This window comes from Procambarus clarkii, chromosome 10, assembly GCF_040958095.1.
Source record: "Procambarus clarkii isolate CNS0578487 chromosome 10, FALCON_Pclarkii_2.0, whole genome shotgun sequence".
Taxonomy (NCBI): Eukaryota; Metazoa; Arthropoda; class Malacostraca; order Decapoda; family Cambaridae; genus Procambarus; species Procambarus clarkii.
Window position 1 is genome coordinate 22,094,981 of NC_091159.1, and position 11,597 is coordinate 22,106,577.

At 38.1% G+C, this 11,597-nt stretch overlaps 1 protein-coding gene across 1 annotated transcript; it reads left to right on the forward strand.

Moving 5' to 3' along the window:
• The first annotated feature begins 670 nt into the window (after positions 1 to 670).
• On the forward strand, positions 671 to 7,938 carry LOC123747829 (band 3 anion transport protein-like). The gene is made up of 14 exons (XM_069322214.1): positions 671 to 755; positions 1,569 to 1,725; positions 1,834 to 1,939; positions 2,287 to 2,406; positions 2,517 to 2,760; positions 3,100 to 3,321; positions 3,469 to 3,605; positions 4,136 to 4,392; positions 4,954 to 5,137; positions 6,221 to 6,477; positions 6,625 to 6,839; positions 6,989 to 7,197; positions 7,300 to 7,473; positions 7,714 to 7,938. The coding sequence occupies exons 1-14, from the start codon at positions 671 to 673 to the stop codon at positions 7,819 to 7,821; spliced, it is 2,475 nt and encodes an 824-aa protein (XP_069178315.1). The 3' UTR covers positions 7,822 to 7,938.
• Positions 7,939 to 11,597: the final 3,659 nt, after the last annotated feature.

Sequence of the window (11,597 nt, forward strand, 5' to 3'; positions counted from 1 at the left end):
ACTCCCCCACCTCTCATTAATCATGTCTGCATCTCTACACCTCTCATTGATTGATGAAGATTAAGCCACCCAAGAGGTGGCACGGGCATGAATAGACCGTAAGTGGTACAATTTTTTTTTCTCAGTATTCTGAGTTTGCATTTAACCATCAAGCTGTTATCGCGGGGGAGGATACTGCTTCACAGTCTTTATGAGGGTGTCCAGCTGCTACACCTCTCATGTGCAGAGGCCACATTTATCTTCAAAATTCTATCCCAATTTCTATCCCCATTCAACAGTATTTCCACATGTGAAGGGATCAACATGAATCTTACTTTATACTCATTTTTTCTAAAATATCTTATCATTCTCTCTACTCATACTCTTCAGATTTAATTCTACTAATTCTACTAATACTCTTCAGATTTAATTCCATCCTCATTATCTCAATCACAGCATTTCTTGGACATCCTAAGATTAATCTCATGGCTTTATTTTGTACCTTCTCCAACTTGCCCAGTCTACCTGCCCGGCACGTTGTGTATAAAAGGAGGTTGGTTGTACATTTTGTCAGTTCAGTTGCGGCTAGGCAGCTACAGTGGCAGGATTGAGTATCGGTGAGATAGTGAGTCAGTACAGTACCAGCCAACTAGACACTAGTGACCTGCGAGTCGACACCACTACAGTTACTATGGATCTGAATCATATTGCAGTTGACAATTGTGACGAGGATTTTCACAATGAGAAGTTCAGTCCACGTCCAGACTTCCCGCTTGGTGAGTAAAGTATTCTGTTCGGAGTAGTTTTATGTTTAAGGGAACAAGTGTACCTGAATTTGTTCGTTAGCCAGTTTCCAGTTGAGGGGCTTGAAGCTCCAGTACTTTGGGAATGTATCCTCGCATCTTGTTTGCGTTAAGCATAATTTTCTGTTATTTTCCGTTTTTCATCAACTTGGTGGACTTAATTTCTTTATACTTTTCAGTCCAATAGTTTAGGTTATACATTCACTTAGTTGTGGATCATTGTTGAGACGTCTTTCAGCTGTATATTTTCATATATAAAAAACTAGGGGATGCCCGTCTTTGCCAGGGTCTGTCTCAAATCTGTCCATCTATTTATCTATCCATTTATTTATCCATCTGTCTACCTATATCTATATCTGTCAATTTATTCATCTGCTCATTTATCTATCTTTCCATCCATCCATCCATCTTTCAGTCTATCCATTTTGTTAATTTTGTAAGCGCTTATAAATCGTGATCCTCACCAGTAGGAATTAAGATATTTTCATTGTTACGAAATGAATTTGTTCATTTGATCCATTATCTGATTTGATTGGCTTTTAAGAGAATATTAAAAGCTACTTCAGATCACGATGAAGTGCAGTGGTCTTATCGGTCAGTCCTCCACGATTCTAATCGGTGGTTGGATAATTTGTCCGGAGTCTCGAATTTGTGTCGCAAACTACCTTTGTATTCTCCACATTTGTCTTCATTGCATAAGACTACGCTGAGCCAGCTTATGTACTTTTTCCATTGTTTTATTTGTTGCATATTACATAATTTTAAATATGGTATTCTAATTATTAGGTGGAGTTGTGCTGGACGTGGCAGAGAGAGACCTGGCTCGTATTGTCACCCGGGTGGTGGACCACATGATCGCCAGCGACCAGATCCCCGCCGACCAGCGAGACCATGTTATCACAATCCTCTTGGAAAAATACGCATCGATCTTTGCAACGAACCGGTAATAACCTAACTTATATTTATATATATTTGATATGCAATCTACTGAATATTATTTTTAAGTCAACTCTTATTTTTCGTTTAATTTACCAATGATGATTTGTTTCAGCCCTAGCAACAGTGCTAATGAATCTAATGGCGTGTCCAGCAGTACTGTTCACAGGGATACCATGAGGGAGTCTACTACCTATATCCACCACGACTGCTTCACTGAGGTAAGGCTTGTATACACTGACGCCGAGCCCTCAACTCCAATGTACTTGATTATGCTGGCTGGCATTTTGGCCTTCATTAATAATCATGCTACATATTTTAAATTTAAATATTGGATCGGTTGGTTTATTTTTATGTAAAGTTTATGAGAAACTAGTAAAAGTTATTTAGTTTAGTAAACTATGTGCAAAGGTTTCTAATATTGTTGCACTTGTTTATCAAGATATCTAAAGTGATTAAATTTGTTTAAACATTTATAAAATAACTATTTCTAAATTTAAAAACATGGATGCAATGTAAACCTAATTTATTCTCAAGACTAAAACTTACAAATTTTATCACTTTGCAGCTTAACAGAGCTGTTGGAGAGATGACAGCGGTTATGGCTGGTGGCGTGAGCTTCCTTCAGAGCCCCATCCTCGCCTTCGTCAGGCTGTCTGAAGAAGTCGTGTTGGGAAATCGTATAAAGGTTGGTTTCGAACACTATTGAGGTACAGTATTCGTTAACAAGCGGTGACTATCAAGCTGATTTTAAGCGTTGTTGTAATTAAATTGACGCCACTTTTTGTTTTTTTTTAGGATTCCATGCCTGTGAGGTTCATATTTGTCCTCCTTGGTCCATTCCACGATGAGAAGGATTACCATAAAATTAGTTGTTCCATCACCACCCTCATGGAAAGGAATGAGTTTCTCGAGGCTGCGTACACGGCACATAGTCTGAATGAACTGTTATGTGCTGCTGATGATGTCTTGCCTCCTGCCACTTCGACTGCCGACGGAAATAACGAGACCAATACTATAAAGAGTAATCAGTTTGAACTAGGTAAAGCTTGGTGCAAAAATTAAGTTCTTTAAATGTCTGCTTTCAAGTTTTTAAGCTTTAATGCTATTACGACTTTATACATTAATATTTTACAACAAAATGTAAATGTATTTAAATGACATATATCTGATAATTTCCTTTTTTGATCACTTTTCTAGTTCAAAGGTTCATTAAATAGATAGGTTCCGGTGGTTTCAACTTTATCATAATTTTCCTTGCTTGGAACCTTCTAATCTTTTGCTGTTTATAATGTTAGTATGGTTATAAATTAATTTTTTCTCTGTATATATATTTTTAACGCTATAATTTGTGCCTAATGTTTTTCGTTTTTCTGCCATTAACGTGTTACAACAGAAGCGACGACTGAAGACCAACCTCCTAGACGAAATCCTCTGTTGCGTGTGGGGAAGCCTTTCTACGGCCTGTACCGGGACATAAGGGACCGCTACCCCAAGTATCCCTCCGACATTATAGATGGTTTGAATGGACAAGTTCTCGCTGCAACGCTATTTATTTTCTTTGCTGTTCTGTCGCCTGCCATTACCTTTGGTGGCATGTACAGTAAGTTATTATTCTCTTTGTAATTTAACATGTGCAATCATAAGTCATAATGCTGTTGAATAATATTGTATATTTATGCATTGACTTTTAAAACATATTTACGGAATTTTGTTAAAATTTCAATTATTTTTCAGGTGACAAAGGTAGATAACTTAATTGGAGTTGGGGAATCTCTCCTTCTATCTTGCGTGAATGGTGTTATCTTCGCAGTATTCGCCGCCCAGCCTTTGCTAATTATCGGTCCAACGGGTCCTCTTATGGTCTTTGACATTAGCCTGTATAATGTGAGTATTTGGGTCGCTTTTGATTACAAAAACTCTTGTGCAAAATTATTTTGACCCATCCTCACGCTATGCTCTTCAAAGCTGCGACAGAAACCAAATAACTGCTGTATAACCAAATTTTTAATATAAAATATGGCTTGTAATAATTTGTGTATTATAATTTGGGTGTTTTGTTTCTGTTAGAGATTTGATTTTGCAGTAAGGTGTTGTGGATGTGAATAAATTCAGCACACCTCGAACCAAATGCAAATACTAGTTAAATCAGTCACTAATTCCCACTTCTTATAATTCAAAAGAATTGAATTACTCACTAAACTTTACGCACTAACTGCAATCTGTCCTCGGACTAGGCTCCTTAAAACAGTAGCCGACCCCAAAGACTCATTCATCAATTTTAACTCACTGCGTATTTAAAATTGGCCTTTTTTTTATAATACATCAATATTATTATACTAGTATATGCTGAATAGTTATGCCTGAACGTTTAACTCTGAGCGTGTAATGAATAAATTATTAATTCTCACTCACAGTTCGCCCAAGCGAATGGACTAGATTTCCTGTCTATTAGAGTGTGGATCGGCTTGTGGATGGTGGTCATTGGGTTGACAGTAGCCGCATTCGAAGGTATAGTTATCGTGAAGAAGATAACAAGGTTCACAGAAGAGATCTTCGCGTCGATGATCTGTCTCATCTTCCTCTACGAGGCCGTTGTTAAGATGGTGGGCATTTTCTACGACCATCCACTCTTGCAGGAGTACGACTGTGAAAATTACTTCCATCAAACTACGTAAGCTTTTATAAATTTGTTCATAAAAAGAATTATTGCATATTTAACTGTAGATCTGATTTTTAGTAACTAATTACGTGAAGAATTTAACAAGTTTAATTTTAGCATTAAAGTGTTTTATGATGGGCTACGATAACAAACTTGAGGACTTATACAAGTAACGTGAAATTAACAAATTTCCAAACTTCTAAAAGAAATGATTAAACAAGTAATAATGCATTGCTTTGTGCTAATTTAAGTAATATAATTTACTTGAAATATATATTTACTTGGAAGCTGGAGATTACTGGTAGTCGTTAAGCCCAGAAAAGAAATGACCGTTAAAGCTACTCTGGAGAAAGTTAATCAGATATTATTATTAAAACGCCATGCAGTTACAGCCCCGCTCCTGTGCAAGGTAAGTTCACTACGGGCTCACCATAGCCTGTGCTGCTTGGAACGTTTTGTTCCGAGTAGCTGAACCTAAAACAACTGCAACAACGTTAAATTACTGTGTGAATATTTAAATTCTCTTCAATGAAGTTTAATTACAACAAAATTGTTCTCATTTGCGAATTTCAGACTGGATGAAGACTTTAATGACACATATGTGTGGCTCAACACCACTACCAGAGATGTACCAACACCAGCAAGAGTCTCCCCTCAGCCCAACACCGCTCTCCTCTCTCTCATCCTCATGCTGGGAACCTTCACTATCGCCATTAAGTTGAAGAACTTTCGTAACTCAAAGTTCTTAGGAAGAGGTGTAAGTTTCACTTATTTGTATATTAGTATTTGCGTATTATCTCACTTTGTAATACAATATTTAACTAGGTAAGAATTTATATTTTCATTGAAATTTAATTTCAATGAAATTTTATATTTTCAAACGGTCGAAACTACGTTTTCTAACGGTATTGTTTAAAGAACGAATCCTGAACATAACATTCGGTTAGGAAGCAACTATTTAACCTCTTAATAAAAGCTAGTGCTTAAATTTACTTTCACTTAGACTGTATATGAATGAATTATCAGAATTGAGAGTAAGATATTTTTTGGAGAAATAGTGTAAACGTTTCATAACAAGATTATTAATAATATAGATGCATGTTAATTAAAACGAATGAATGACTATCGAGTGTAGACTAAAGTGGAAGTAACTTTGAGGGGTAGGAAGGATGCCGTGAAGACAACACGAAGAACGAAGTAAATTTATTTGAATATAATATGTACATTACAACAAACAAAGAAGCCCTCCTGCTTTTGTGAAGGACTTAGTTTATGTTTCTTTGCTGTTTTGTGGAGATTAGAGAGTACAGTAATGAAATGAATGGTAGAATAACGTTAATTATAAATCACAATCGACTTGAGAATGGTCCAGGACGGACCTAAACGTCGTCGTCCCTTCACTTTCTAGTGTGGTCTGGTCAACATACTTCAGTCACGTTATTGTGACTCATCGCCTGCATGTTAATTATAAAGTTATTCTTTTAACGTAACGCCTTACGATATTACTAGTCAGCCCAGCCTCTTAAAATCAAATTACTTATAGCAACGAAGTGGGCGATCGTACAAATATGGACGTGAAGGACCAATAGAAATTAGCTTTTGTATTACTGGATTTGGATAGCTTTTCCAGTCTATAAAATGAATAATACCAAATTCTACTTTTCATTTGTCCATCACGTCGATATTTGTACGATCGTCCACATAGTTATAAAAAGTAGTATCTCATCAGGAGGACGAGTTTCACTAGTCTACCGTGATTATGGAACTGGGTAATGATTGAATCACGAATATTCTTACTACTATATTTATGCCACTAATATTAACTTTTACTGTTGCACAGGTACGCAGAGCTCTGGGAGATTTTGGTATGCCTATCGCAATTTTCCTCATGGTGCTGTTGGACTTCCTCATTCAAGACACATTCACCGACAAGCTGACAATGCCTGAAGGCATACAGCCCTCCAACCCTGACATCCGCGGCTGGATGATTAACCCGCTTGGGCAGGTGAAGCCGCTACCAGTGTGGTGCATGTTCGCTGCGGCGCCCGCCGCCATCCTCGTCTTCTTCCTGGTCTTCCTCGAAGGAAGCATCTGCCAGTATGTAACAGTTTTATATTAATTGAACCGAAAATAGCTGCTAGCAAATGAAGTTCCTCTGACGCTTTTCAAATACCTGTACCTTATCTGAATTATGTTCTGCATAAATTAAAGATCTGTTTTGATAATCTTATTTTCTTTACTCAGTCTGATATTGAGTAAACCAGAGCGCAAGATGGTGAAAGGAACAGGCTTCCACTTAGACCTTGTACTGTCGTGCTTCATCAACCTGATGTCTGGCCTCCTGGGGGCTCCCTTCATGTGCCCGGCGTGTATCAGGACTGTGGCTCACGCCGCCGCCCTCACCGTCACCAGCCCTGCTCGCTCTCCTGGACAACCGCTCCAGGTGGAAGGTGTCAAAGGTTTGTACAATACGTAGTTTATAGAAATAATTAATTTGGTGTGTAAAAAGCTTTTGAATAAAAGTGCAGGCTTCAACTATTCAATCTAAATGCAAATTTGCAATCTTCACCGATTCTCCAGATTACATTTATATTTATTTGATTTACAGAGCAGCGACTTAGTGGTCTCGTGGTGTCCATTTTGGTTGGGGTTGCTGTCCTGCTCTCAGACGCTCTGAACTTGGTACCAAAGGCAGTGTTGCTTGGTATCTTCCTCTACATGGGTACTGCCTCCACTGCTGGCATCCAGTTCCTGGAGCGACTGGTTCTCATGTTTATGCCAGTCAAGTACCACCCTGATGCACCCTATGTTAAGAAGGTATGGATTTGTTGACATTTGTATTTGATCTATATATCATACTGCCGATAGTGTAATGTGGCTGATGTTAATTCAGTTCTGTAAGTTCTGTATATTTTGCAGGTTCGCACAATGAAGATGCATATATTCACGGCAGTGCAGCTGATAATGCTTGGTATCTTATTGGGTGTGAAGGAGTCACCAGCCAGCCTTGCTCTGCCCTTCGTCCTCAGCCTGCTCGTCCCTCTCAGACTCTATTTTCTACCCACCATTTTCTCTAAATCTGAACTCTGTGCTGTAAGTAATTTTGTCTGGTGACATAATTTATTATAATTACTTTTGTATCATATATGGATTATATAACTACCTTAAATGAATATACCCATTAGTTAGTGACCGATAACTAAAATGCAATTCATTAGGCAACATAATATATTAGATACAAAATAAATACTAGGATTTGTAAATAGAATTCTATGAATTCTATTATAGCTTCTTTAATTGTTTTAATTAACATGTAATTGTTATTCTCTAAAGCTGGATGGATCAGGAGCCATGAAAACCAGCGATAATGATGAACCAGACTTCTACGAGGCTCCACACGCGCTCCCTGTCCAGGCTGACCAAGAGCAAGAGAAAGCTTGATGTGTTCCACAAGCAGTCTTTGTGCTGCTCGTATCCTAATGACTCACTTTTCAAAATGTTTTCGTAGAATTCTTGACAGGAATTTTTGAGGTGTAAATATAAAACAGTAATTTAGTTTGTAATTTATCCAAAAGCCTTGGCATGTATTGACTATTTTTAGAACAATAGATTTAATGGTTAATTATAAATGTCTTTTTTATTTTGTCTTCAAAGCTGTTTTACTGAATGTTTAAATTTGTGTAATTTTTATGGTTCATAATGACAAAAGTTTGTGTTAACTGGGCCTTCGGCTTAATAAAATGATACGCAACTATGCAAAAAATTGTTTACTTTAATAATATAGCATCTGCTTGCCATAGTTTATAATCCCCCATGTCTGCAGTCAGTTTTTTAATATAAACTGGCAAAGAAGAACGTATCTGAGGGTGGCGCAGATATAACTTGGTTCAGGGACTAATGGATGGGCGAGCCATTTGTTTTATATTTATTAACACATTTAGGTATATCAGCATTTGTGCAGCTACCCTAGGCTGTATGAAGGGGAGTACAGTGTGTCTAAAAGCTAGCTACGTGATGCTAAAAATCTCCATCACACAGGATGGATAGTCATACAAAGGCATATGATAAGTAGTTTGCACTGGCAAACTCTGGGTGCATTATGAGGATATCATGAACACAAGAGTGAATAAGGTAGCAGTAATATAGAGTCTCCATCTCGCAGGTGGTTAGTCATACAGGGCCATGTTTAGTAGCCTGCACTGGCAAATTTTGGGTGCAATATGATCATATCCTCAATTACATAAAGTAATTGCAAAGCTCCAGGTATCTTATGCCAATGGGTCTGAATGGTCTGATAACTGGGCATTCGGTGATGTAGTGTAGATCATGATCCAGTTCCTGCTCAAAGTTTAGAATTGGGAGATCCGTCACCTGTAGCTACCTGCCACAGGTAACTGTAACCCATCCTGATCCTGGCAACCACTGTGTCGCACAGTCTGGTGGATGTTTTGTGCTGCCAATAAACATAGGTTTCAGATCTGATTGATTGATGAAGATTAAGCCACCCAAAAGGTGGCACGGGCATGAATAGCCGGTAAGTGGTGGCCCTTTTGAGCCATTACCAGTATCAAGAGCTGATACTGGAGATCTGTGGAGGTGCGACTGCACCCTGCGTGACGGGAGATGTCTCCCCGAACCTGGAAGTTCAGATCTGAACAAATCATAGCTTTTTATACTGGTGCTTTCAGGTCGTTGGGAGTCAGTAATTTCTTTCCTATCAGACCTGAGTATTTGGAACAATATAGTTTTGACAGCAGAGACGGGGATACCTAGGTCTAATTCAGCTTTATCTTTGTTACATACTAATTTGACTGCAATGTCTGTTATGATGGATTATATTTTATGTGTTATGGTATCCATACAAATGAGATTTGAGCAAAGGATTTGGTAAGGGGGTGGGAATGAAAAAAGTTCCATTTAAGTAATTTAATTAATTGTTGACCAAACCACACCCTAGAAAGTGAAGGGACGAAGTCGTTTCGGTCCGTCCTGGACCATTCTCAAGTCACAATCAACTTGAGAATGGTCCAGGACGGACTTACACGTCGTCGTCCCTTCACTTTCTAATGTGTGGTTTGGTCAACATATTTAAGCCACGTTATTGTGACTCCTCCTCTGCATAATTTAATTATTGTTTAATTAGTAAAATTTTTAATGTAGAACATAAATAGCAAGAGCAGAGAATGGAAAAATGATAGGTGTGTATTTAAAAAAATAACTTGCAACTGAGAAATTGGTGAGAGAGAATATATATGTAGAGTACAGTATTTAGTTACGAAAAAATTACACCTGAAACAAAAACTATGAGAATGTAACTTATTACAGCATAAAACCAAGAAAATTCGTCTTTACAGGCAAATGGAATTAGTTTATTAGCAGAACGTCAACGCAAATCTTTAAGGAATTTTGAATTAAACAAGAAACTAGACCATTGGCCAAATAGCAGCAAATGGTGACTTCATATTTAAGTACAGACTGTAAGAGAATTAAATGGAATTGTTTATATTTGATTTAAGTAACCTATATTTGTTAACATTATTACTAAGCAATAATCAAGAAAACTATAGATATATTCTATCTGCTTCGGACACGTTTTATTAAAGGAAGCTAAATTATATTGAAACCTTTTGATCATGCAGAGGTGCGATTCGAATGGAGGACGTAACCGAAATACTGAGAAGTTTGGGCATCAGTGCCGAAGTTAGGTTAGCTTAAGTATCTTCATGCCAACTGAAATATTGGTTAGAAAATCAATCACTTTACACGTGGGATATTAAACTCCTTCCTCATGTTTAGTAATTTTGTTGTACGAGGGCATCTGAGGATAATCCGCATGGCTTCGTTTTGCATCTCTTCCAGCTTTCCAAGAATTCTTTCAGGCAAGAAGGACTGCAACATGATCAGTTAAGTGTGCTCAACACACAGTATACAGTACACCAGGACCAAAGGCCTCCCGGCGACCAGGAAAATCTGATAACTGAAGGGCTTACTACCTGATTCACTTGCGACTATCCTTTCACATTCACTCCAATTATCTACCACCTACGGGCTACTCGTAAATCACACCTGTAGCCACCTCTTGGGTGGCTTAATCTTCAATCAATCAATTAGTTCATTGCCCGCCACAACAAGTCATTAGATTCTTGGAAAGATCTAAGGAGGTGGCACAATTGGGGATGTCACTTGCACAGACAGTACCCGGGATGAAGTATTAATGGCAATTAAATCTCAATTTTCCCCAAGTATGAAATAACGCACTAACTGTTATGGAGAAAAAACATTGTTAGACCTCTAAAATATTAATTATATAAAAAGTATAGTATTCCCAGTAAATGGAAAAAACTATGAACATCTTAAACCCTAAAGCCAATAGAGTGTGTATGTCCTTAATTAACCTCGTGAAAAAAAAGAAAGGCAACCAAAGCCGTATTAAGTGACCACTGTTCCAATGATTACTGCCTCCCTAACAGAGACCTTCAGCAAGATACTCGACAAAACAATTTGTGGAACCAATTACCGCGTAACGTGGTGGAGGTGGGTGCAGTCGCACCTCCACAGATCTCCAGTATTATCTATTGATACTGGTAATGGCTCAAAAGGGCCACCACTTACAGGCTATTCATGCCCGTGCCACCTTTTGGGTGGCTTAATCTTCATCAATCATCAATCATATACATCCTACGCTGGACACGTTCAAGTGAATATAAATTCACTTGAACGTGTCCAGCGTAGGATGACTAAGTTAATTCCCCAAATTAGAAATCTTTCATATGAAGAAAGATTAACAAAGCTTAAATTGCATTCACTGGAAAGGCGAAGAGTTAGGGGTGACATGATAGAGGTTTACAAGTGGATGAATGGACATAACAAAGGAGATATTAATAGGGTATTAAAAGTATTAACACAAGACAGAACACGAAACAATGGGTATAAATTGGATAAGTTTAGATTTAGGAAAGACTTGGGTAAATACTGGTTCGGTAACAGGGTTGTTGATTTGTGGAACCGCGTATTACCGCGTAACGTGGTGGAGGTGGGGTCCCTCGATTGTTTCAAGCGCGGGTTGGACAAGTATATGAGTGGGATTGGGTGGTTATAGATAGGAGCTGCCTCATATGGGCCGATAGGCCTTCTGCAGTTACCTTTGTTCTTATGTTCTTATATGAGTGGGATTGGGTGGTTACAGATAGGAGCTGCCTCGTATGGGCCAATAGGCC

Excerpts from the sequence above, each read along its gene's own strand:
- LOC123747829 (XM_069322214.1), top strand. The coding sequence starts at position 671 with ATGGATCTGAATCATATTGCAGTTGACAATTGTGACGAGGATTTTCAC. Across the intron at positions 6,478-6,624 it reads CTCGAAGGAAGCATCTGCCA|TCTGATATTGAGTAAACCAG; the intron begins GTATGTAACAGT and ends TTCTTTACTCAG. Across the intron at positions 6,840-6,988 it reads CCAGGTGGAAGGTGTCAAAG|AGCAGCGACTTAGTGGTCTC; the intron begins GTTTGTACAATA and ends TTTGATTTACAG.